This window comes from Phoenix dactylifera, chromosome 9, assembly GCF_051530095.1.
Source record: "Phoenix dactylifera cultivar Ajwa chromosome 9, Ajwa_hap1_PhDact_Kaust_v1.1, whole genome shotgun sequence".
Classification (NCBI taxonomy): Eukaryota; Viridiplantae; Streptophyta; class Magnoliopsida; order Arecales; family Arecaceae; genus Phoenix; species Phoenix dactylifera.
Genome location: NC_143198.1, coordinates 1,150,657 through 1,177,437, shown reverse-complemented (window position 1 = coordinate 1,177,437; position 26,781 = coordinate 1,150,657). Strand labels below are relative to the sequence as shown.

At 38.5% G+C, this 26,781-nt stretch overlaps 3 protein-coding genes across 5 annotated transcripts; 2 read left to right on the top strand and 1 right to left on the bottom strand.

The window, feature by feature from the left end:
* The first annotated feature begins 1,781 nt into the window (after positions 1-1,781).
* Positions 1,782-3,551, top strand: LOC103717650 (uncharacterized). Its single transcript, XM_008806115.6, has 2 exons — positions 1,782-2,023; positions 2,229-3,551. The coding sequence occupies exon 2, from the start codon at positions 2,371-2,373 to the stop codon at positions 3,235-3,237; it is 867 nt and encodes a 288-aa protein (XP_008804337.1). The 5' UTR covers positions 1,782-2,023; positions 2,229-2,370; the 3' UTR covers positions 3,238-3,551.
* An 835-nt stretch (positions 3,552-4,386) lies between these two features.
* LOC120106996 (uncharacterized) lies at positions 4,387-12,850 on the top strand. Its single transcript, XM_088703881.2, has 2 exons — positions 4,387-11,479; positions 11,821-12,850. The coding sequence occupies exons 1-2, from the start codon at positions 11,407-11,409 to the stop codon at positions 11,934-11,936; spliced, it is 189 nt and encodes a 62-aa protein (XP_088560007.1). The 5' UTR covers positions 4,387-11,406; the 3' UTR covers positions 11,937-12,850.
* A 233-nt stretch (positions 12,851-13,083) lies between these two features.
* On the bottom strand, positions 13,084-24,872 carry LOC103717649 (uncharacterized). Of its 3 annotated transcripts, XM_089925185.1 has the most exons (14): positions 24,779-24,872; positions 24,301-24,641; positions 22,382-22,455; positions 21,880-21,963; positions 21,638-21,718; positions 18,530-18,610; positions 18,267-18,359; positions 16,495-16,674; positions 16,311-16,378; positions 16,133-16,184; positions 15,844-15,897; positions 15,671-15,760; positions 13,892-13,958; positions 13,084-13,439 (listed from the first exon to the last, which is right to left on the bottom strand). In XM_089925185.1, exons 2-14 carry the CDS (start codon positions 24,437-24,439, stop codon positions 13,348-13,350), a joined length of 1,155 nt encoding a protein of 384 aa, XP_089781311.1. In that variant the 5' UTR covers positions 24,440-24,641; positions 24,779-24,872; the 3' UTR covers positions 13,084-13,347. The 3 variants fall into 3 exon arrangements, with proteins under 3 accessions (XP_089781311.1, XP_089781312.1, XP_088560006.2); XM_089925186.1 differs by lacking the exon at positions 13,892-13,958; XM_088703880.2 differs by lacking the exons at positions 21,880-21,963; positions 24,779-24,872 and having other exon boundaries at positions 24,301-24,638.
* Positions 24,873-26,781: the final 1,909 nt, after the last annotated feature.

Here is a 26,781-nt window from a genome sequence, read left to right as displayed (position 1 = left end):
TTTTTTTCTTCTTCTTCTCCTTAGCCATGCTTGATGCCTCTTACAAGTCAGCTCAGTTATTTTGAAGGAGACTCAGCTACCATGATCAAGTAGATCCAGAGTGGCCCAAGCGATGGTGGAGGAAGATTTTTCCTACTTTGAAATGTTTGGGCTATGGTGAGCAAGAGAATAGTCTTTCAAGCTAGGCATATATTTAGGAAGGCTAACGGAGCTGCACACTGGGTGGTCTTTTATGTGCTCTGTTACTCTGGAGGCATTTTATAAGTTAAAGAAGGGAAGTTATATCGGAGATCAGATGGGCCATTGGTGATAGCCGATCTATCGATGTGCTGGAAGATAGTTGGATGACCGAGCAGCCGTTATATCGTATGCCGACCATGGTGGACTCAGCGAGATTAGCAAGCTACAAGGTGAGCGACTTACTGGACTCAAAGGGGGTGGCTGGAGGGAGGAGCTGATTCAAGAGGCTTTTGGGGAGCAGTTGGCGAAGTTGGTTTTGATGTTGCCGGTCTCTACCGGGGGGGAGTCTGACAGGCTAGTATGGATGCCGACAGGACGGTCGCAGGTACGAGCTAGAGATCTTCATGCCTTGTTCAGTATGGAGCCAGCTCGACAGATTGAGGGTGGTTGGATATGGAGGCTGCGGATTCATCTCCGTGTGGCGCTTTTCATTTGGAAGGTGGCTTGGGGCTGCCTTCTAACCAGGAGCTTATTAGTTTAGCGTGGCATGCGAATCTCTCAGTGTTGTGAGGCGTGTGCAGATGTTGAAGAGACCACTGAGCATGTTCTTCTGCAGTGCCCTAGGGCCCGAGAGATATAGAGAAGGTCGCCGGTCCCACTACCCGACTCGGAGGTTTCGGCGCAGGACCTGACTCGCATGCTGAAAGATTCCATGCGGAGCCTTTGGTTTGCTGAGGCAGAGATTCTGATGGCATACTTGTCCTACTATATTTGGTTGGACAGGAACGCCGGCTTGTTTGAGGGGAGAAGGATGTCTTCGAGGATAGTGGTGGATAAAGCGGCGATACATGCGAGAGAGGTCATTGCGACTGCCATTGTGTTTTCTTCTGGGATGGCTAGGGATACCTGGGGTACTCTTCATGCTGTTTCAGCACCTCGGTTTGCCCTTATTTCTTGGGTACCCCCACCTCTTGGCTATCTCAAAGTAAACTTCAACGGCAGTAGGTCAGTGGATGGTGTGACTGACTGGAGGGGTTGGTTTTGTGATCAGAGACCACCTTGGTAGAATGATAGCAGCAGGAGGACGACGCATGTCAGGGCTTATAGTAGTCGGGGCAGAGCTGTGGGCAGCCTGGAAGAGTATATGCTATGCAAGGCTGGTACTTGGTGTCAAGCGGTTGTACCTCGAGGGAGACTCATCTATGGTGATCGATTGAATCCGGAGGGCGGATATGTATAGTGATGGTCACTTCCTTATCTGTAAGACTCGCAGGATAGCTCAGATGATGGGCGACTTTCAGGCAGTACACGTGTTTAGGAAGGCAAATAGGGCAGCAGACTGGGTCGCCCGGCATTTTGGAGATTTTTTTTAGACGTTTGCATCAAATGTTCCTCCTTTATATTTCTTATTTTTTCATAATTTGGCAGGATGTATTATAGGATATGAACAGCAGTTTTTATCCAAAAAAAAAAAAAAACCTAGGGTACTTCAAAATTTATTGTTTTCTGGTTTTGTAGGATGTATCCCAGCTTAAATGGTATGAAACGCCGTTTTTAGATAGGAAAAAAAAAGAAGAAACCTTTCTTCCCGTCGTCTGACGACCACCGGTGGATGAGTTGGCTGGGGGGGCATCTGGCAGTGTAAAGAGCGCCGCGTTTGTCTGCTCTTCTTTTCCTTGTGTGTTTTTTACTGCCCGCGTTCTCCAATCTTTGCCCCGTGGGCTGCGCTCGTCCTGTCCCTCGCCTCGTGCTTTTCTGCCAGCCATCCCCCAAAACCACACACACAAAAAGGGTTCTTTCTCTCTTGCCTGCAGGAGGAGCTGGAGTTCCTTGGTGCAATGAGGTAGGCGGAACTCGATCTCTTCTTCTTGTATGATGCTTTGAGAAAAAAACTCTTGGTTTCTTGAAATCTGGGGAGGAAGTGGGAAAAAGGGGGCGATTTGGGGGCTTTTTTTTTGTGCCCTTTTGCTTCTTGATTATGTGGTAGGAAGGGATCTGCTTAAGAGTTCTTGATTGAATGTGGTGACTGAATCTTTTCGGTTGCAAAGCTTTCGTGCGACGAGGACGAGCAAGATTGCTGTTTGTGGTAATTCCCCGAGTTCTTGATGGAATGAGGCGAGTGGGGCTCCCTGTTTCTTTGTTCTGAAAACGAAAAGCCGCCGCCCGGGAGATTGAGTTCTTGACGCCGGAATGAGGGATTTCCCGTCTTGCTTTGGGGAGAATGGAGTTCAGGTTGCTGATTCCTCGTCGTCGAGCGCCGGCAAGACAGCGCAGAATCTGGTGAGCTGCGTCTACCGGACGCAGCTCTGCAGCCGGTCTTGCGTGATCACGGTGACATGGAGCAAGAACCTGATGAGCCAGGGGCTTACCATCGGGATAGATGATTCTGCCAACCGGAGTCTCTGCAAGGTGGATATAAAGCCATGGTTGTTCTCGAAGAGGAAAGGCTCGAAGAGCTTGGAGGCGGAGAATAGCAAGGTCGACGTCTTCTGGGACCTCTCTGCTGCCAGATTTGGATCCGGGCCCGAGCCGTTGGAAGGTTTCTATGTTGCGGTGGTCTTTGATCTTGAGATGGTGCTCCTGCTTGGAGATTTGACCAAGGAAGCCTACCGGAAGACCAGTGCGACCCCGCCGCCTTCGAATGCACTGTTCATAGCCAGGAGGGAGCACATATATGGCAAGAACGTCTACTGTACAAAGGCTCAATTTTGCGACAATGGGCAAGTTCATGATATTGCAATCGAGTGCGAGACGGTTGGGCTCAGAGATCCCAGCCTTGAGATTCGCATCGACAAGAAGAGGGTAATGCAGGTGAAGCGACTCGCATGGAAGTTCCGGGGAAATCAGACGATCCTGGTCGACGGGCTCCCTGTGGAGGTGTTTTGGGATGTCCACAACTGGCTCTTCGGGCCCACAACTGGAAATGCCGTCTTCATGTTTCAGACTTGCATTTCAGCTGAGAAATTGCTGCCATGGTCTTCCTCGCAGATTTTCAGGGAATCTCAGTTGCAAGGGCTAGGTTTCTCCTTGATATTGTATGCTTGGAAGGATGAGTAGGTGTAGGCAGGAGGAAATGTTTGCTCCCTCATCTTCACCTTTGAGTGCTAACGAAACACTTCTAGCGAGTGATTTGTTTTTAACGATGTGCGTGAGGCTCCCATTTGTTCTTGTTTTCTTTCTGCCCCTCTTTTGCCATCCCTCTTATAAATTTGATCTGTTTGAATATATTGGGAACGATCTGAAACTTCTTATTGGTTACTCTCAATGTTTCTTCTCAGTTCCTCAGTTTGCATCTTATGTTGGAGCAGTTATTGAATCACTGTACTTTATCTGTGGAAAAAATAATATTGTTATGTACATTTACTCAAAAATCTGAAAGCAATAGAGAATATATTTTGATGATAAAGCTGAGTAGATGATGTTGAAAGTGACCTAAAGGTTCCTTTCAATGGTGCTTGTATTGTCACATAGTCATCTAATGTTAAAGGTTGGTTTTTCCTTGGTATTTTGTGTTGTTGAAGTATCTAGATTCATGAAATGTTACAGAGTGATTGGACTATCCTGCATTCTTTTAAGAATGATTGGCAAATATTCATCCCAATTTTATAGACAATCAAGAAGAGAGAGATTTGTTACGGCATCTTGATTGTGGTTGGGATACATGCACTGGGTTGTTTCGACGTTCCTCCTATAGTGGCTAAGAATGGAGGTACTGAAGAAAAGCATGAAGAAAGATCATGCAAATTGCTAATTTTTTGAATTGAACTGTAGATATTTTTGTTTAGGTTTTTTTGCCACTATTGACTACACCTTTTCCATTTCAGGAGCCTAAATTATTTCGATGAGATCCCTTAAGAATATTTTAAATGGTGCAATTATTCTGCTTAAATTGAAGGGAGGTCAATTAGACTTTTCACAGGTTAGAGAAATTAACATTTTTTCCTTTGATCAGCAAAATTGTTGATATTTTAATGATTAAGATGAAGTCATGTTACTGCTAGGAGAGCAATTTCATAAGTTATCCGAATTTGCTATTTATCTAGCTGACTTGTCATTGCTCCTCTATCCCCATTTCTATTGCTTGTTCATAGGGTTCAATTAAGTATGTCCAAGATGACATATCTGGAGCATTGAGGAGGGCAAGAAAGACGAATATATTGCAGTAAGTCCTCATGCAATAGTTTAAAAACTTCAATAGACTCTTAAATATGTATTGCCATTATGTTTTGGAAATCCATGTGTGGGCATTAAGGGTCTTCTCTCAGGTTATTGTTCCATGATGTATTTTCTTGCCAAGAGGTAACTTATGCATGTACAAGTTCAGTTGATCAATAGTTCTTTTTTTCCGGTATACATATCATGAGCCCAGCCTCCAAGGTACTCCATCTTGTAATTTAGACATTTGTTGTAACACTTTTTTTTTTGTGAAGTTGTGCTTCATCTAGTTTTACTTGTCAAGATGACATTTGGTTCTAAAACTTGCTTATTGCTTCGGCAAATATTTTATGCTAATTTTTAAGATGATTTGTGATTTTTTCCCCCTTCACATCTTGATTAATGAATGTGAATCTGGATTTTTGTGGCATCTGCTGCTTTCATTTTTGGAGCTTGAGGATTTGTGAATTATTACATGGCACACTAGCATTCACCTACCAAAGTGAAAGGCACTAAATGCCTAATAAGATGAAGGTTTGCCACACCGAGCCACACTGCCCGACCCTGAGCATACCTTACCATAAAGATAAAGTACTAGTTCAGTGTCTGGGCTTGATTTGGCACTGTACCAACTTATTTTACAGCTGTCGTCTCACTGTACAGACCTGTGCCATAGCGTTGAGCTCCCAGTATAGTGCCTGATGTCGGTACAGCAGAATTTGGATAATGTGTTTGACTTTGTCATCTTTTTAAAAAACAAATGGTATAATTCAATCCACAATTGTCAGTGATATATTGACATATTATCATTTTAGTGAAGTGCATGGTGGAAGTAGGATTTGCTTAATTATTGCTCGCTCGAAGAAATGAAATGTTTTTTTGGCTTCAACTATGTGCTATAACTATTCGAAAAACTTGAGGAGCATACACCTAAGTGCAAGCACAATCTTATTAATGAATATAGTCAAAACTATATGGTCATCATGGACTTGAGACACAGCAGTAAGGAATGCAAGAGTAAAGGAACCTGGTATGCCTTGCAGGAACATGCGTGTTTAGTGTATTAACCATATGGGCTGTAGATATTGCATGCTGCAAGAAAGATGGACTAGTCACTTGATATATTGTAGATCCAGGAACATAAGTTATTAATAAGCACATAAAAAGTATTAACGTGCATCAGTAGATTGTGGCCAAGGTGATAGGTTTAAGGATACATATGTACAAACCATGAGAGTGCATTCCTGCTGACGGCTAGGAGCATTTAAATGCACAAAGGAGGCCAATGAATTTTGAGGCTGATGGTTAACTGTCCGAGCATCCTTGAAATGATGACATTGATAATTTAAACCTATAGGTTGGTGGTGAGAATAGGCTAGCAAAGAGTTAATGGAGTGGTCTACTAGTAATGTTGACTGACACAAACTTGCTTGGCAGGTTGCATTTTAATACGGAAGTATTAAATTACAAGCAACTATATGACACCGGATCTACAGGCTTGAGAGCTATGAGAAACAAAACACCAGTATTAACCACATGAGGCAGGGAAGGTAGGAAGTCTTGTAGAAGAAATCTTTAGATGCTAATGGGGGCACGGAAGAGGAGATTTGAGGAGTTAGGTGCATGGAGGTGGCTAGATGGTTCCAAGGTCAATAGAATCTCAAAGAATTGGAACAAAGGCTACAAATAAAGGTCAACTACTTGGTGCAAGGATGATTAGGGAATGGATGATAATGATCACTGGAGGCGTATTGAGAAATTTCTTAAAATTTAAATTGAATTTTCACAATTCATTTCAATTTGTTGTTCACATTACATGTATATGAATAATCTCAAAGAGTCAAAATCAATTATTTACTCTATTGTCATGAAAATAAACTTGTGAAATCATAACCTAATACAATACACAAATAAGGCTTCTTGAAAAAGGAAATCTAATCCACTACTAACAAGAGAACTGACATAGAACTCCTGCAAGTCACAACTTAAGAGAAGTGTTTTAATAAAATGACATCTCAACTTAATCAGCTCACTGTAATAGGCCTAAAAATTAATATGAGGACAATATACATAAAAATCTGAAATGTATACTTTGCAAAATCTAGAGTTTCTCTCTCGCAGTCAAGCTACTTAAAGATTTCAAACAAGGTACTTGCTTCTCTTGCTTCGTCTTCCTTGAACTTGATCATGTAGCCATTGAACCTCTTAATTTGGATTTATGTCAAAAAAAAAAAGTGATTAACCAAGTCTTATAATTAGTTTGTTAGTTTGCCAACCTTCATTATCCTTACATATCCTTTTAATTTAGCTCCAAAGTATGTCTTGGATCAAGCATTTCCAAATGGCTTGTTTTGTGCTTATGACTATTTTGCTTCCTACAATGAGATTTTCCTTTGGAGTAATCTGTCACTTTGACACTTATTTTTATTCCTGTTCAGATTTGCTGATTAGGATTAGACTGGCCCTGCTTGTATTTCTTCTTTTCGTTTTCTAATTCTATGTAAACCTGCCTTCCTTAATGTTATGGATTTTGAGCATTTAGGATCTGAGATTTACATTAATATGAGTACTGAGGATTGTTTCTGTCCCTTCACCATGACCCTTATTACTTCCATTGCAAATGTTCGTCCAATGGCTTCCTAGCATATTCCCACTTTTGGCTCCAATTCAATTGTTTCTTCTCATTTTATATAGGTTTCCCCATATATATAGACTTTTTTTCCTGCATATTTAAACTTCTTGTCACTTATTGTATATTGTAGAGTCACTAATCTCATGCTCTTCAACATACTCATACTCTTGTCACTTTTTTTGTTTCTTATTAAACTTGTTTTCCTTATTTTACTCTTTTTATATTATTTACATATTGGTATACAATGAAATTATGTACCTAAGTATCCTATTTGATACAAAATGGACAATGTCGCAAAACTTAAAATATGATCAGAGTCTGACGGTTTAATTGAAGATCAAAGCTCCTCATCATTTCTAATATTTCATAATGATTATGTTTTTTATGAACATAGTTTGAGGTTAGCAAAAAGGGATTCCTGTACACAAGATGAGTGTATACAAACACAGGGATATTGACAGTTGTCTGATTAAACACATAAAGCAGAATTTGCCCATCAAGAAAGGGTTGGGCATCAAGAAGCCATAGAATCACACCATTATGGCCATGGAATGGTGCAAAATTGGTTAAAGATGCTTAGATATTCATGATGAAACATTTAGGCTGACCTAATGTGTAAGGTTGGGAAGTAGGAATGACATAAGAATATCTTGATGAATTACTTCTGAAAATGATTAGGAATTCTTATTTTGATGATTTAGCCTTTGAGAGAAGCAGCAGCAAGTGTTACAAAAATGACTAATGCGATAGTATATTGGTTATATTTAGCATGTAATGTTTTTATATGCTTTCTAGAAAAGTATCTTATTTGGTGACGTTTGAAACCAAATCAGATTGAAGTGACTGATGGTAGAGATTTTGGTTTAGGAAGGTTGTTTCTAGGCTTGTCGGTTGTTGAACCATTCAGTGGCAACTATGGTCTCATACTCATGTGCTATTTCCTTCCTGTGGGCAACCAATTACAAGCATTTAATCTTAAATTTGCATGTTCTAATAGACGTTATGAAGAGAATATATTGGTAAAGATAATTTCATTAATAAGATCTTTTTCACATGGTTGGCATTAAATGGGTTACCCACGGAAGATAAGTTGATGCAAGGTACAACGTTGTTCTACAATCTTCCAGAAAGTTCTGTATACATGCTTGGCCAAGGAATTGCCTCGTATGAGGATTTCAATGTGGATAGTTGCTTCTGTAAGTAAGTGATGATTTTCTTGAGGAGAGAAATTTGAGCTTCATGTTTGTAAAAGCTTGATTGCAAGCATTTACTCAATTTTGTTTGACTGCTCTTTTTCATATATAATATGTTTTTTGTGCCATGATACATATAATAGCATTAGGACTTCTGGGTTTAAGTAGGGGTTGCATAGAGTCATACACTATACAAAATGTGAATGGGAAAGGCAAAAAGGTTCCAGATCCTGGAATCATCTCAAATTCAAATGCCACTTTATTTGTTCCCTTAGCTGTTTGGTCAACAACTTCTATTAAAACATGTATATTAAAAACTCAATATGAATGAGTTTTACAACAACAATTTTCGATTTCTTTCCATAAATCTAATTTGCCAAAATTGACATCATGAAACCTAAAAAATGAGTTCTATAAAATAAAAGGTCTTCCTTTAGACTTCACAAAACCTGTTTCACAAAGAATCACTCTTCATAGATATCTGTTTTAGTAAAACTCAATTGAGAACAAAACAAGCCCTTAAGAAGAATGAGAATTAAATACTCTTGGTTGTGGGAGAAAATTAAAAGACGTATATGGAGATGAACTTTAACATCTGACATAAAGGTCATATGAGGTGTAGTCGTTTCCTTCGGTTATTGAAGGCATTAATCACTAGAACAATTATCCTTGAAAAGAACTCTTGCTCTGAAGATGGAAATAGCTACTGAAATGGGTGGTGCAGATATTTAAATGGATGCAAGCTTAGGGATCACCATCATTGGATAAAGATACATAGTTTTCAGTATTGATGGCAATGCGGAGGCATGCAAAGCTAATGCAGGTAGGGTGTAGGCCCATATGCTTATATGGGACTTGTGCTTACAGTGGGGGGTGGGAGGAGGCACCTGAAGGTTTTTTAGTCCAAAAAAATAAAAGGAAAGGGAAAGAAGAGGACTACGGCCTCCTATGTTAAGTAACATTTAACCACTAGCTCTAGAAATCATTCTTTCAATTAACATTGATGTAAACCACAAGTTTTAATCCATGCTGTGTAGTATTCTTGTCCCTGTTAGTACATTATAATACTGTTGGTTGTCTCCCTTAGAAGACACTTTTCAACAAGAATATCGCCACATAATCCCTTAGGCTGAGATGACCTTTTTCATCTCCTCTGACATTTGTTTTCACTACTGATGATAGGAACAATGCTGAACTTTGAAATTGATAAAGCAGATATTAGTTCTGTCATGATTTTCTCTTCTTGTTTGAAAAAAAAACAACCCATATTTTAGGTTTGTGGTAAGTGGTCCTTCTGCTAGATGATAGTTCTGATTTTGGTAGTGTAAACTAGGAAGGGCCACGACCATGGGCTTGGAGTTGTCATAAACATTTTAAAATAATATATTCACCACCTCAGAGTCTCCCTTTAACAGTTTCATGATGTTTTAAAATCTTTCGAGTTAATATGCAGTGATTTCCTACATTGCCTCTAGCAATTGGTTCATGTTTATGTCCTGATGACTTTTATTTCTTACATCATTTTATCACTTGGTTCATGTTTGTGTCTTGATGGAACATGGCGTGCTTAGTGTGTACATGCGGGTGTAGTTTGTTTTGTTCTAAAGACTTATAAGAGTTGCTGGTTATGTTAATCTACATAGGCTTTTTTTTCCCCCTTAGATTAAGCCCCTTGGTTAAGTCTTCTCATTAGCCATATAGCCAGTTATATGCTCACCACAATTAACCGGCGGCATGAACTGGGGATGTTAGCTCCAGTTTTAGTAAACCATCTTTTCTAATATTTGTTCTCCCTCTTGTAGCCTTTCCTGTGCCCTGGACAGCTGCCGGTGTCCATTCAGGTCCTGAAACTCCTGTGGAATGTTAGCCACTCTAAGAAGAAGAGGACTCGTATCGTGGAAAAGTTTCACATTTAACTTATGTAGCTTGCCAGGTTACGGTCTTCTCCAGTCATGCCTTGAATACCAAAAGATGGTCCTGATCCTTCGTAGGGCCTGCTTGGATAATTCAATGGGATTCACAAGAACACAGGCTAGGCAAGATCCATTTCACAATATTTGCAGAATTTTTTTCAGAGTAGACCGGCCCAAATCCTATAGGGAGAAAAAAAAGACCTCACCAGATCTTTTTTTTGCCACCCTACAGGATTGAACTGGAAGAGGTCGGGTTGATATGAGCTAGGGTGCACATTGTTTAGAAGATATGTGCTGGAAGAGCCAGAGCCAATTCCTATAATTTTTAGACCATCCTGCAAGAATATCCAAACAGGCCCTTAGAGATTATGAAAACTCCAGTGCTAGCTTTCTTGCATGCTTCAATATTGTACAAGTTTAGAATAATTATTATTTGATCTCACGAGGGCCAAGATTTGTATCATTATTTGAGTCTCCTATCCCACCAAGATCCAGCTGAGATCTCAGAGACAGAGACAAGTTTGCGGATTGAAAAGCCAATCAAGCAATAATATATAAGGATTAGCGTGGCCAATCGAGATATTCAACTAAAAGTAGATGCTCTTGTCAAGGTTTCCTTTTAATATGTTCCACAATTCTTTGCCTCATTCTTAATTTGATGGTTTCTTAGCCATTATAAATGTTGTAGCAGCTGCTTGCATGTCATTGATTGCCATGCCTTCTGCACATGAGAAGTGGAGCCTTTCCCACCACACCACTACATCTTACGAGTGCCACAACATCTCACTAGTGTCACAGAGTTCATCATCGATGGTGAACTCTATAGCCCTGGCCATTGTGAGATATCATTGTCTCGAAATTAAATGGGCCTCCTTGCAAGAGACCCTTGGCTTTGTTTTATTGACAAATTGTGAGATGGTGGACCACCTGCACAAGTTAGATTGAACAGGAAAAAAAGGGTCTTATGGTCTGAGCTGATATCATTCAGGAAGTCGGAAGAAAAGGGAGTTTTGTTTGTCTTCAACTATAAGAAAATTTAGGACAGGCATTTCTATTGTTTATGGTATAGAGGGCAAGAAACGTCTCTTCTGTGTTAGGGAGAGAGCTTGAGAGGGAAGTGTTAGAGGTGGACAGTGACATGGTACCAAATGAATTTTTTTTTCATGATTGGACTGCAAAGGAATGGAATTGGGCAGGAGGAATAGTGAAATAGACTTCACCCCTCCTAAAGCAAACCGATAGCTGCTTGCTCTCCAACCCCCACCATCCTATTTCCCCACCCTCACTCTTCATTCACCCTATCAATGAAACAATAACACTGCCACGCCTCCATATGGGGTGGCTCCAGTCCCTCCTCTCCCCACTGAAGAAGCTGTGGCTTCGCATGCATTCTGCCCACAAGAAGAGTATGCTCGACTCCACTCCGAGTAAACTATAATTAATGTCTTGCCTTCCTAGCATCATATTCTTCTGTTTTCAACCGTATTTGCTCTTGCTCTTAATGCACCATGTGAATCCTCTTCTAGCATTCTGTGGTATCACTGCATTCTTTCAGATTCTCTATATGCGTTGAGCTGTTTTCTTATTCTTTTGTAGTCAGCTCTTCTTACTCATATTTCTTTTTTTTCTTCTTTCTTTTAGGCAATCTATGGTTAATTCTTCTTCAAATCATTGTTTCTTCCACTTTAAATGCATTTATATTGCCTAATAATTCCTAATATTGTTCTTGTTCTTGTTGTTTTGATAGATAGAGGAATATATATCCTCTATGAGGATGTGAAGTCATGCCCGTACGAGGATGTTCATGTCCTCTGGTCGATACTTGTGGAGTCACACCCTCCACCATTGCGGTTGAAGCAATGAGAATTCATGTGCCCATGAAAAGGAAAGAGAATAAGCAAGGTTTGATGTATATGGATACGCTCATGCCTATAGGTTCCTTTTGAGTTACATGTCATGTAGCTTCACATGTTTGATGAGCGAGGGCTACGAGCTGCTTTTCTTATGGCCCTATTTCTTCTCATTAAGTCTTTCTGCTTGCCAAAAGAAATTAGAAGCTTGACTTCATGTGTTGGATGAGTGAGGGTGATATTTTTGTACATACATACATATCATGCAAGGAAGAAAAAAAAGGACAAATGTGTCATAGGATTCGGTAAAAGGCTTCTTCCTCTCTTTTTTTCCAGATGCATGGGGTGGTTGGTCTATTCTGGGTTGGCGGGTTGCGGGTATTTCGTTTTCATTTGCTTCAGTTGCTGCTCGAGGTAAGGGGGAACAACAAACAAAGCGGACGGCATGCGCGTGTATAAATTAAGGCCATTCTGTGAATAAAATGTTCTTAGATTAAGGTTTTGTGGCAATCGGCATTGCTCTGGGAGCATTCATGGATTGATGAGAGGACATCCATATTCTGGTAGGATGAGGTTTTGAAAATTTGTAACCAATGGATGGGCAGTATCCATTGATGATGACCGACCCTCTCATCCTCTTCTTTCCGTGCTCATTTTTCTTACAACTGCTTTCTTTTTAAAATGATTATGAGTGATTAATCAAATTTCCACTAGCTTTCCTGGCATTTCCATACAAAATTTCTATCAAGGTAAAAGTTTGTGGGGATAGCCAAAACAAATCAAAATTTCAAGCATGTTTTCCTGTCCAGCTCTAGCTATTTCGGAATCCCGCATTTAGCCAAATGGCATGTAAATAACACATGATCCACTTGCAAGTCCATTTACGAATACCCTATGAGCAACCATTCAGCATTAAATCAAATGATGTAGCACGTTAACTAGTTTCAGTACGATCTGGTGGCCATGGTTTCACAAATCTGCATATCCCGTTTTAAATTAAGCTCTTAACTGCTGACAAATCATTTTCATTTCTGGAATGATCAAGAGAAATGCAGCGTTGCAAAGTGCGCCATTAAAGCCTGGTTTCATTAGATGATATAAAGGAAGTGTTCAAAATTATCAAGAGCACAAAAGATCAAAACCCTAAGAACCACTGCCGATAGTATAAAACAACATATATTCAAGTAATAAAATAGATACTAGAAATAAACACACAAATAACATTTACAAAGAGAGGCAAAAGATAGAGAGTTTTTCATGTTACACGTAACATACGAGCAGCATTGAGCCCAAATAGTCATAATTTCAGCAGGCCCCATCAGCAGCATCAACATCTTGTCCAGCACGGTCAGTCTACCAAATCATATCTTTCAATAGGCCCCAGAAGTGGAAAACTAGGAGACCACTTCCTCGAATATAAGCAATCACCTGTACTTTCCAAGCTCCATCTTCTTCTTAATTGCTCTTTGGCCATGATAAATGAATGCATCAATTATTCCAGAAACTGTGAAGACACCTGAGCATGATCAAAAATTCTCAAAATCAGGTTCAAGCAGCTTTGTTCTAAATCATACTTGTCTGAGTGAAAAATTAACATATAAGCAATATGAATTCCATCAGCTAATTAACTGTTGAAGATGGTGCATACAATGGAGCAAACTACTAGAACCACCTTTTAGCTCCAGAATAGTAAAACATGGATGCATAGTTAGCAACAAAATAAGCTCCAGAATACTTTTTTTCTGAAAAAATTTACCTACTGGACCCTTACAAACTTCATGAAAACATCGAAGAGAAAAAAGTATAAGATGAGTGTCATTAGTTGCATTGGAACCTCAAATTTCTTTAATAAATAGGGTACTAAATGGTCTTTGACGGGCTAAAACCTAAGCTACTATCCAAATATTTTTTCAAGAATGAATTCATTAAAGAAAAGTACAAAATTAGTGGGATAAGCTGCATTAAAACCTCCAACTATAGCGCATAGGTTTGTCAAGAAGTGCAGCAGAGATTTATTTTCTTCTGTAAAGATCACCTGCAACATTAATTATCACATTGACAAATGTGAGAAAGATACAGTAATGTGCTCTGCTAGAATCTAAAACACCTGTAATATTAAAAATAACAGTACATAGGTTTGATAAGATGTAAAACAAGAAATGTGTGAATACATGCATGTGCCTGTGTCACACACACACACACACACACTGACACACACACAGAGAGAGAGAGAGATTCCATTAAATTGAACATATGTGAGAGAATATTTATGGAGAAGTGGATCTAATTTGTCATCCTACAAGGAATCCTGAAGAAAACATTTTTGGAGTAACCTCTGTGAACACCATAGTTTTTCAGGGAAAAAAAAAAGAAAAAAAAGATCCAGTAACATTTCTAGATATTCTACAATATGCATTCTCAATGTCCGAATTTTAAGTTGCCTCCATAACATTTTGGTGGGACAGCCAACATATCTTCATTTTGCCAACACTTCCAATGTTCCATGCTAATCAAATTTAATGTAACCTGTGTCCACATACACTAGCAATATACAATCTGCCAATCTCTTATCAATATTTTTTTGTTAACTATCTGGCATTAGGTTTCAAAATTAATACCTTTTGTTTTTTCACTTTGGCTTATAATTGGTGCTAGCCTCAAACTTGCTACATGTACTACCATTCATCAAGACAAGAGGACTACTGTTTCAGGTGAACCATTGATATGTTTATTCTAATGCCTCAGCCTCACCTCATCATTCAAAAAGGGAAATAGATTATTATGATGTCTTTGTTGATGATTATACATGGCTTTACCCCGACTGCGTGGGCCAATTACAAATCTTGGTTGCTAATTGTGTTATTTTATAAGTACTCTTTCTTTCATTTTTTAGCATTATAGCTTCACGTTGGTTGTAGTGCAAGCTCGCCTAGCAATTTCATACATCAATTAACCATTAGAGGTTTCTATCTTCCGCAAGCTCGTTATTATTTTTCAGCTCAAGAGTCAAGGCCATAGCTAAACCTACACAGATAATTGCCTTTGCCTTTTTCACATCTATCCCTGCATTCCTACCTGCCTTTGCTGTGAGTTATGTTTAACCTGCCAACAATTTGCCATTTTATTAGTGCACCAATCACATCTTTATTGAATGTCGACATAAATCTGGTTTGGATACTACTTTTATCATATACTGTTTCCCAACTCAACTTGCCAACTTCTTGATAAAATCACCCCACTCAAAAACTTACCTTTATATCTATCCTGCCAACGAGCTACAAATTAAGGAACCATTTACAACAAAGGGCAACTTTCAAACTCTTACTATGAGACAGTGTAAGATGAAAAAGATATTGCTTCCCCAATATATGTAGAATTTGTGATCAGAAAATGTTTTCTCAATTCTAATTTGAAATAGCAGCAAAATAATAGTTTTAGATGGCAGACATTTTTTATGAAGTTCGAACAGTTTTCATTTGATGGCTTCATATTTCATGAGGATAAAATCATACATAGGAGACATGATGATGCTGAATTGAGTTGATTAAAACATTAGAAAGACTTCATGCAACCTATAACTAAGACTAAGCATATGCAATTTGGTGGAGCCATTTATCAAGCATTATTTTCATAGATATACATTTGAATTTTGTTCTCATATCAGAAGATTAAGCATTCTTCAATCGAACTCCAAACAGCTTTTAAAACAAGCACATATGAGCATGCTAGATATCTTATTTCACTCACCTTAATTGGTGAAAAGTCATAAAAGAAGAATACCCCAGGAGGAGGCTTGGGATAAACATTGCCATCTTTGAAGTGTTCTGTTACTGAGAACTGCAAGTACAGCAAAAGCAAATTTCAGGCGCCAGACTGTATCCAGTCACCAGACAAACGTTACAGATCAAAGTCAATTTCACCTGGTTCGAGTGAATTTTGCGTCCTCTTATGTCAGTGTAAATTGTGGGAACAACCTGAGAAACACCAAACACAGTCCCTTAACAATGCTTGTGTAATCATATACGGTGTCAAAAGAAAGAGCTAAGGAGTTTCTAGCATATAGGTATAAAGATACGAAAACCAAACATTTCACAGATTAAAATAATATATCAAATAATTGGGGGTCTAGAAAGGATGATAAAGACTAAGCTGTCCATAATAATCTATCAAAAGTCTACATGACAAAAACACAGAGTTGCATGTACTCACTTTGATGAAATATTGGTACATCCCGGATGAGGCTTGTCGTGTCCATTGTGCACTGAAATTTTTATCAAGACCGAGTAAGCATTAAAAAAATGTGATCCTAAATTTTTATATCAAAGATTAATGATTACTTTTCCCAGTCAAATTAGCTGAATTATGTGAGGTACACCATGCAACTTACCCATCAAGTGGATTTATAACACCTGGAAACTCTTTCCCAAAGGATAGCTTATTTATTTTGTGGCTTATCTGGTGTTTTTAGCAGAAGGATGTTAGTAAATATGCTCTGTTAGACACATAAGCTAGACTGTAATACAAATACCTCCAAATATAATGCAAGAAAAAGTTAAACTTATTCTACTCAGGTCATAACTTTCAGCTTGGAAGGTCAATAGGTCATGCACATGAATGTTAGATTTGTGGAAGCTTTTTCCAGGAACAAAGTGAAAATTTCCAGCTACTTTATTAACATCCAAGAACCCATGAATGTTGCATCCTTCCCCTTCTTCTTCCTTAATCCTTTCGATGAAGCCTTCTCTTGTGCACTGAAATGGAATTTAAGATCACCATCGAATCAAGACAAAGTCAAGATTTGAAGAGCATAAGAAATTCCTTGCAAGAAATAAAAAGTTAATGATTTAGAATTAAAGTTGCCTTCAGAATGCAGACAATAACATGAGGAGAACCGAGCATAAAACAAGCATCAGGGTGCTAACTAAATCCCTTACGGAAGAGCATAACCTACAGCATTTGAGCATATAGAAATAAATAATTCCCCCTGAAATTCATAAACAAAAACTACTGAAGATAATTGTCCCATATTTTGTGCTTAATTTGCACTGCTTGTAATATACTTTGTACCGCAAGAATCAAGTGGATCACAGTTAATAAATGATATCATTATTTATAGGAAGACAGCATCCATTTGTCACAAGCACCAAAAGTAGCGGATATAAGGTCAGAGCATGCCATAACTAGCAGTGCATGTGAACTGCAAAGTGCATTTGAGACTAACGTCTATACTAGGTTCTTTGTTCCATTAGGGCCATAAACTCAAGTTCATTAACATTTTGAGACTTTTGAAATTTCAGCATCTATGGACCTAAATAACTTGCTCCATTTTATTCCAAACTATAGTTTGGATGCAAAATTCAGAAATTATGACTTAATTATGAGCTACCTCAACTTCAGGTTAGAATCGTGGAGGAAAAATCTTATTACAATAACTTGATAACTATTATTGGATTTGATCGTTATTCATCCAATTCTCTTCGAAGGTGCAATAAAAGCATACTTCTAAAAATGCCAAATAAACCTAAAATAGAACTGAATTATTTCTAAAGGTGTTCAAATTATGTGAAATCTCTAGGGTGCAGAAGTACCATAGTCATATGCATGAGTTACAACATTTATCAAAACTACGATCAGAATTGATGGATATTCTCCTGTTGAGAGGGCGGTCAAACAAACCAACCACAAGACTAGCACTATGTATTGTATTCCTTGCTGCACTTATTTACAATGTATACATTTTGCATTTTATGCAAAGCCTTGCAGATTATGTCAAAACTAGGAAAATGCTAATAATACATTTTGATATTTGTAGAATAGAGCACACACCAAGACAATGATAAAAAAAACCAGTCTATATTTTGAGTTGTCCTTGACAGATGTATTGTTGTGGTGGAGCTGCACACCACTTGCTAGTAACGATCAACAGTCTAAACCAGCAAGTTTGTGCATCACTTTCTTGCAAGGTTCGTCATCTCGGTACCGGATCCTATAGTGGTACCATCCTATTATTGTTGTTATTGTGTCGGTATGCTTGGTAGAGGGGCCGGTTCGACGTACCGACACTCGGTATGTCCCCCATGCTACATACTGGTTTGGTACCAGTAATGTACAGTATGGTTGGTATGCACTGATATCAACCGGTACGGCAACCTATGCTTTCTTGTCTGATATGCATTTATAGTCACATTCGACCATTTAAGCATTTGGTTAACAATATCTATGAAGTAGCTGTCACTTGCACCAAACCCAAAGCTAGTTCTCAAAAAAAATGCCATACTTGAAAATCAACATAAGTTCAATGGAAGACAAGTAAGCTTAAGATGGGCAATATCATTATGTAGACCTGGTCAATCAGATCTGGATTCGTTAGGGCCCATCCTTTCTTCTGATATGCTTCACGAACTTCTTCGCATGAGTTACAGCAATCGTCATCTGACTGCATCAAAATAAGCAAGCTGTTATAGTTGAAGTTGAGAGAAGTCTCAAAGTCTTTGAATTTAGCCGTAAAGAAAAATAACAAGTGACAAAGCAGAATACCCCAAGAAAAGATCAATGCAACCAAGAATCAGTGTTAATGGTACTTTGGTGCACTTAAAGATAACATACCACTTCTGCACCATAGCAAGAACCACAATAAGTCTCATTATGCTCAAGCCTTCCTCCATGCCTTTGTAACGGCCTTTCAATCTGTATGAAAGAAAGAAGCATAAGAACGTTTAAATATGAAAGAGTTAAAGAATAATATATTGCAGATACAATTAGTATAGCAGTTTGTAACAAAGAAAAAATATATATAAGTTTTGTAATGAACACCAAATTTGCATTCATGAATTGATATGCGCTCAAAAGAGAAACATTCAATATAATGTTTTCACATTAAAGTCATTGAGAGTCCCCCACAAGCCACACCATTCAGAACTTAAAGAGCAAGAGAACCTCCAAAGTTCAGAACCTCAAGCATCTCACCCAAAACTAAAATTGGCCAGGATTGACTGAAAACTGTCTAAAACTACTAGAACTCAAAAACTGTGGTCAATCTTGGACAAATTTTAGCCAGCAAAACTTATTTTAACCAAATCTGGAAACTTCATGAATCCCATATCTATCGAGTGATTACACTTCCAATGCACTCTTCAAAACATATCTTCTGTTGATATTATATGCTACCAAGACGGTTAGACCATATTACACATATTCTGTTGATGCTATACGCTCTCAAGACAGTTAAACAAATGCAATATTATTTGTTGCTTTGTCATTTTTGGTATCCATGAATTCATTGTGTTGTATGATACAACCAGAGAACCACCAAGCTCACAGATACGGCACAAAACACTTATAAGTTGGATTCTAATGCTTCATATTTTTAATACAGCTTACAATGTAAGCACTTCCTAAGAATTCAAGCTTCCCATATATCTTGTGATCATCAACCCACTTATGCTTCAGGATACCTAGGCAAAAAGGGTCATAATGACCACTTGTCTAAAATAACTATTTAGTCCTATCATTCTAAGCTGTCAATGAAGTGATGAACCAACTTGGATTGGGTTTAAAGAAAAAAACTTGACAAAACAAGCAAATACCCAAACCAATAAACTGAGGGAGACAACAAGATCTTTTGCTGACCTTTGCAAAACAGTTTTCACTGCTGTGTACAAGACTCCTTGCTTAAAGGCGAAATGATTAAACGAGCGAGGTTTGTGAAAAAAGAGAGTTCTTGTTCACCAAGTACAAGTGTTTTTTTTCCCTTAATATGACCCCTGCCTGCCAAGAATTGTGACATTGAAACCCAACACAAAGCCTAAAAACCTGTACTGTACACAGCTTTTCATAGAAACAAGTGACATCATGATAAAATGGAACATGATTGCTCTCAATATTCTCTTAAGAAAAGAACACCAAAAACACTAAAAGACTAAAGCATTTTATTTAGGCCAACAAGTCTTGCCAATGCTCATGCTAAAAGAACCTCTCCAACACACACACACATATTGCTTAAAAAAGAAGACTACAATTATTTGACATTGTTAAAAATGGCAACTATTTGTAACAACTTGAGCAAGAGTTCTTTACTGATAGAAGTCACATATGGATATTCAGAAAAGAAGCAAGATCCTAACTAGAATGAAGGATGGATAAATGGATGAGAAGTCTATGCAACAACAAGAAATGCCTAGAAAATCTGGGGGAAAAAGTCTTAGATAGGAAAATAAACACACGTACAACTACAGTTTCATGAAGTGAGATTAAATATAGATGCAAACATAAGTAATGGGATAATTTTTAGACAATCAAGGTGCAGGGTTGCTTATAGATAAAGCTAACTATAAAAACAATGATCATAGAATTAATTAACTCAGAAGTGATTTTGGATAATTTATGGTACTAACGACTAGATGCTTAAGACCTTGGATGGTCAAAGAGGTAAAAGGTGCAGCACCCGAAGTAGAAGGTTCCCATAATCAAGCTCATGACACAAAATTAAAAAGGTTCAACACCATCAGGTACCTCCACACTAAAATAATGCCAAGTCACACTTGTGCTCCAAAGCAACAGGTTTAAACCACAATAGTATCCAATATCTCTAAATAGCTCTCTATTTACATTAAACTGCCACAAAAATTAAGCTTAAAAAAAAAAATTAAGGATTCACTTTACACCCAGAATCATAGAACACAAATAGACAAAAAGCTGTGACATATCTTTAAAACCACTTGAAGCTCAGAGCACCCTAAGATATTTGCAACCTTCCTGTATATTTATAAGAAATTCTATGTCATTTTATGGGCTGATAACAATACATATCTTGGTTAAAGTCTCAGAAAATGTTAAAGTTAGACCAGTTTGCTAGTCAATTACTTAAAATCAGTTTTAGATGATTCCAATCAACTTCAATGATCAATGATCTAAGAATTTTACTTGCAAACATATCGTGATTGGTATCATTCCAAACAAAATAATTCTACAGGATTAGAAAACTTGTCATGAGTCTACAACAGAGAAAATTCTATTTCAACATGCTGCCTTAAATCAGCCTACAAAAATATGGAAGTCTTGGTAGAAACATTTTGGTTCAAAAGGATCAAAATCATGGTTATAGGAATCTCACCAATTAAAGATAAAGTGATGGAAAACCAGTTTCAAAGCATAATCACGTATGACAAATAGTTGTGGCAAGGTCTGATGGTTGCGGTTATGATTAGAGATCGAAAATCACAATGCGTATCTAATTTCTCTATAGAATTCAGTATGCTAAATTATAAGGTCTCTTTATGCTCCTCTGAAATGCATTGCAGCAAGCACAGACCATGTTCGCTAATGTCAAAGTTTTGTGACAGTGAAAGTTGAACAACAGATCTCAATAAAACCATCAGTAAGACATTTATAAATCACACCAAGAATCTGAAAAATTCAAGTTAACAGTTTATTTCTCATGATAAAGCCAACCTAGCAAACAAGCAACTTCCGCGCCTCCCCCTCGTACTGATACTGATTGTGCTTTCCATGTTTGCTTTGCCACAACAACTAAAAAAGTTTGTTTGGAACTTGTAAAGATTGTCAAGCGCAAAAGTGTAATAATATTGGTGTAGAATTAACTTCCAGAGATTTAAATACATTTTATAGACTGACAAAAAAGATGGACATAACACATAAATGTTCCGAAATATTAATTGCAACCAATATTGAATTTCAAAGTACAAAGTTACCAACCTTGGTTGCACCAATACCATCTTGTCTTGATTCAATAACATTACCAGAATGATCTAGTCTTTTCTTTATTATGTCATGCCTCTGCAAGTAAACAGACATTATGATATGGAATATGTTTGACATTATAGTATAAAATGTGCTTTAAAACATAATGTAATTCAATAGGATCACCAAGTCAATTGAAGATAATGACAAGAAAAGGTGCAGAATATCTACAAAAAAAGGGACGTGTATGAACATACTATATCGTAATGCTGCTCCCCGCTTATGTCCATGGTATCCACACTAACAAGCGAACAACTAAGGGATGGAAAAGTGATATCAAACTGCAAAATAGAGTGTTATTATTCAGTTTCTATTGATGAAATTGGTTAAGGTGTCACATGTGTTCTGTAGATGCAATTTGAAAAACATGTTGGCTGTTGGAAAACATCTAATATCCCTATTTAATAGCTCTATATTAGCTACTCAAATATGTCACTTCAAAACAGGCACATCAGACATATGACCCACAAAGTTATTGGAACCACCATAAAACATAACTATGTTGTTCCAATTATCAAACTGTAAATATTAAAAATTTTCTCAGTATAGCTGTAGTAGAAACGTACAATCAAAAAATGTTAGTTTAGAGTATTTCAAACTCTTTACAAAGGATAGCAGGCTAAATTTTGTAACAGGACAAGAATTTCTCAGATTTGTTGAAACATAAAATACATCTGTTAACACAAATTAAATACTGACATTGATTCGTAGTCTTTCTCCTCTTGAAGTATCTACTATCAGCTTAGTCTCAGTTTCCGAATAAATATATAGTCCTGCAGCAAACAAAAAAAAAAATGATAGGACAATAATTCTTCTTAAATGCTAAAGATCTACGGACACTTCACTGTAAATGATTTCTACTTAGAAAGACATGCAATGAAAACTGCAGAAACATATGTTTGTGTGACAAATGCATATCACTAAATTACAAGTCAAAAGGTATCTGACAAGGCTTAGCTGCCACAGGAGAGCTAAGATGAAACTAATCTGTTAGAATTATTAATCAATTATGTGCTGTCAGATCCATATTTTCACGAAGCAACAAGTCACTTTAAATGTAAAATGTGAAGTTCAATAAATATTTAAAATGAACATAGGGCAGAGTCATAAAGAGAGGATATTAAACTACTCACCATGTCAGAAGAAGAAGTTCATGCTGGGGCCAACATTTGAATTCTATCACATTTTTCTCTATCTAAGCTCATCTCTTTCATGATAGCTAGCTCCTTCAAATAATATTCTTATTTGTGTCCACATTACTATCTAAGCTTGTTTCTTTTAATTGCCCTCTATGTATTTTCTTTTCAAGTGCATCTTGTTCCCCTTAAGTCTACCCTTCTTTAAAGATCAGGTACTTAACATAATCTTGTTTCCCTTATTTGAGCCATGTAGACCCTTGTCACACTTGTGACTGAAATTGCTGAGATAGCCAATACAATTCCAATCATCTTACGAAGAACAAGTGGCAGGTCCCTCCCTAACTTGTCTTTCTGGGTCAGTGAAGCATAAGTTCATAATATATACCTTGTTTCAGATACAGCCAATCTTTCTCACTCTCTCAATATTTAGCATTAAAGGATATTAAGAAGTAGGTCCTAAGTTCAAAACTCAGTATCTCCTACATTTTTCAAGTGAAAAAAAAAAAATCTTATGATGCTGGATGTTATTATGCTAGCATATTTATAGGTCTTGTCTCTCAAGTTGGTTGAGCCTGCACTAAGCTAACCTGATTTCTGTATTATATAGATTCACCACTTGTATTATATCAACCTGGAACAGGACTGCGAAAAGTGGCATTGCCAAATCCTTAACCCTAACCTTATAAAACCTGAAATAACTTGATGCTTGCAAACCAAACCCGATATTTATTTGCTGACAAGACCCAAACTATGGGGTGGTACACATCATGCAGCCCAAGTTGCACACCTAGAAGCAAAGGGTATTTAAACAAAATGATACAAGAGAGAGGCAGTGAATATAGGTTATGGCTTTTAAGCCCGCTATAAATGATCATGCACTGAGATTTATGAAAGTAAATAGTAAATTTTGCATCGAATATGATCTGCTAATTCGTGGGATAGGATGCTTCATGCCCTTTTAAGCCTTGCTCAACGCACATTTTAGCCTAGATCAATGAGCATTTCCGCTTCCGCTGTTTGCTTTTAGGCCAAGATATATATTAAGATATCTGTCTCCACATGTTTTGATCCCCAAACAGGAGAATCCGTCATAAAATTAAGTGTGCTTAAGGTCCAAAATCAAATTGATCAAATGGGTGGCACATTGCCAAGATGCAATGCTAATCGTCAGATCCATTAGGAATTAATATTATGGTCTTATGATCAAACGGGATGTTGCAGATATTTTGAGGTAGAAGAAATAATAAGAATCAACTCAAAATCTTATTATTGTTCAACCCATGATCACATGACGTATTCTTTTGGAATCTTTCCTAGTATTGATAAAAATCTACGAACAAAAGCCATTAAACTCAAAATTTAATTTTTATGACAACCCATGACCCCATGAAGCATTTGTTTCATCTTTCTAATAATAAGTCACCACCTCAAACAAAGAACAAACTAGAACCTATTTTCTTCAAAAAAAAAAGGACTTACTGGCCTCGGAGATGAACAGGAGGAGCATAATGATGGAGGAGATGATGGTGATGAGTCCTCCCGAGAGCGTGCGGCTGTAGAAATCCTCGTTGATCTTGGGATAGGCATCGAGGTTCTTGAGCTTGTTGAGGATCTCCATCTCGAACGCCCTGGAACCAGAGCCTTAAAAGCCGAACCCACCGCCGGAGAAAATCTAGGGTTTCCCCCGGCGGTCCATCTCCGACCGGCGCTCGGCTTTCGTTGCGCTCTCGACGGAGGCCTCCCTCGAAGCTTGAAAAACGGACGGAGTCCCCCGATCTTCGGCGGTCAGCCTTAACATTATAGATGATAGGATTTTTTTTCTGTAATTTTAGAAATTGTTAGGGGTATTTTAGTATCGAAATCGAGGACCCGGGCGCGGAAGGGGGAAGTTCTATATACACCCCCCCTATTGCTCAGGACACCCCCCAAAAACCAAAAAAAAAATACCCAAACTAACCTTTAGTGTAATTACCATATTGCCCTTGAAATTTTCTCAGTACACCCCTCCTTCCTCCTTCCTCCTTCCTCCTCCTCCCCATCCCCCACCTCCCCCCCCTCCTCCCCTCCACCTCCCCGTCCTCCCCTCCACCTCCTCCGCCTCCCCCCTCCTCCTCCGCCACCTCCTCTCACTCCTCTTCCCCCACCTCCCCGTCCTCCTTCCTCCTCCTCCCCATCCCCCACCTCCCCGTCCTTCTTCCTCCTCCTCCCCATCCCCCACCTCCCCCCCTCCTCCCCTCCACCTCCCCGTCCTCCCCCTCCACCTCCCCCTCCACCTCCCCATCCTCCTCCTCCGCCTCCCCCCTCCTCCTCCGCCACCTCCTCTCACTCCTCTTCCCCCACCTCCCCGTCCTCCTTCCTCCTCCTCCCCATCCCCCACCTCCCCCTCCGCCTCCCCCCGCCTCCCCCTCCGCCTCCCCCCGCCTCCCCCCTCCTCCTCCGCCGGCGAGGTGCTCGTTGCTCGGGAGATGGCCGGGGAGGTGCTTGAGGCGAGGTTTTTTGGGCGGAAGGGAGAAGCCGGCGGGTGTTTTGGAGGGGAAGAGCGGGGTGGGGGGGGGGGTTTGGGGGGTGTAGAGAGCAATTTAGGTGAGGGGGTGGGAAGGGTGGGGGGTAATTTAGGAATTTTTAATTTTTTAGGGGTGTCCTTAGCAAATGGGGGGGTGTAGAGAGTATTTAATTTTTTTTTAATTTTTGGGGGGTGTCCTGAGCAATAGGGGGGGTGTATATAGAACCACCCCGCGGAAGGCGGTTGACGGGCTTCGGGGTTTTAATTGACTGAAGTACCCCTCATTTAGGATCGCTTTTTGCGAGACGAGTTGGTAATTGTGGTAACGGAGAAGGATATTATGGTCTTAAAGGAATTGAACGCGCCGCTAAAGACGGCAAGGAGTCCTCGAATCATAGCCGTCTGATTGGCTTTGAAGCTGGCGGTCTAGTCGGGAAGACCCATCAAGATCGAACGGTTATCGTGATCATCAGATTAAAGAAGGTCTGCGGGATCAAATAATCAAGTGAGCTCAAATTCTGAGTTTGTGAGTGGAGCTGGTTTTGTACGGACGAAAGATTAGTTGCTTTGGGGTCTAAGTCTGGGTTCGATTAGTCCAATATAAGCTGATTGTATTCCGCTCAATTTAATCTTTTTACTAAATAGATGGGTTCCAAGTTTTGATTCCTCAGTTGTTCACTCAGTTTTTGGCATATTTAATAGTCGAATATGATAGAATCTGGCCCACTTAAAATCATTTTTAATCAATTAAGATTCATTTAACTTTCTTAAGTCCCCATTGACTAATTATCATGAACATGACATGATCAATCTTGTTTATTAAACAAGTTGCAAGTGCCATATCAAATTACATTATAATAAATAGATCTAGTCCAATTTTGGATTTTTGATCAATTTAACAAATACATTAAGTTTAAATTGCAATTTTTTTCCTAATATATATGTTCCTATTTATCCAACCTGATATATCACTGGTCTAATTTAATTTAATATTGTAAGCTCCCACCTAGTTATACAAAAGTTCTATCACCCATATGATGCAATAAGATTAGTATACATTATGAGGACCAAAATGACACATGAATATTTACTTGAATCAACAGCTTCCATGCAAGCATTATGCAGATCCGAGAAAGACCGACCGGTAGATATATATTATTTTCTAATTTAAATTTTATGATTTATAAGTTTTCCGGGCTCATGATATGTTCTTCAGGCTTTTGGTGACAAGCAATGGTAAATTTGCACTATTTTGGGCTGTAGATAAAGGATAATTTGACTATAGTTATCTATGGGCCGGCTCACTAGCCAGTAATTGTATGGATATTGATTCTTGATCTGAAATATAATTCAACGAACAAATTTTGTATTTTTAAGAAAAATAATGATGCAAATTAGATAGCAAGTATGGGACTTCATATCTCTCCATCTTCAGAAAAAGGAATCATGCTGGACAG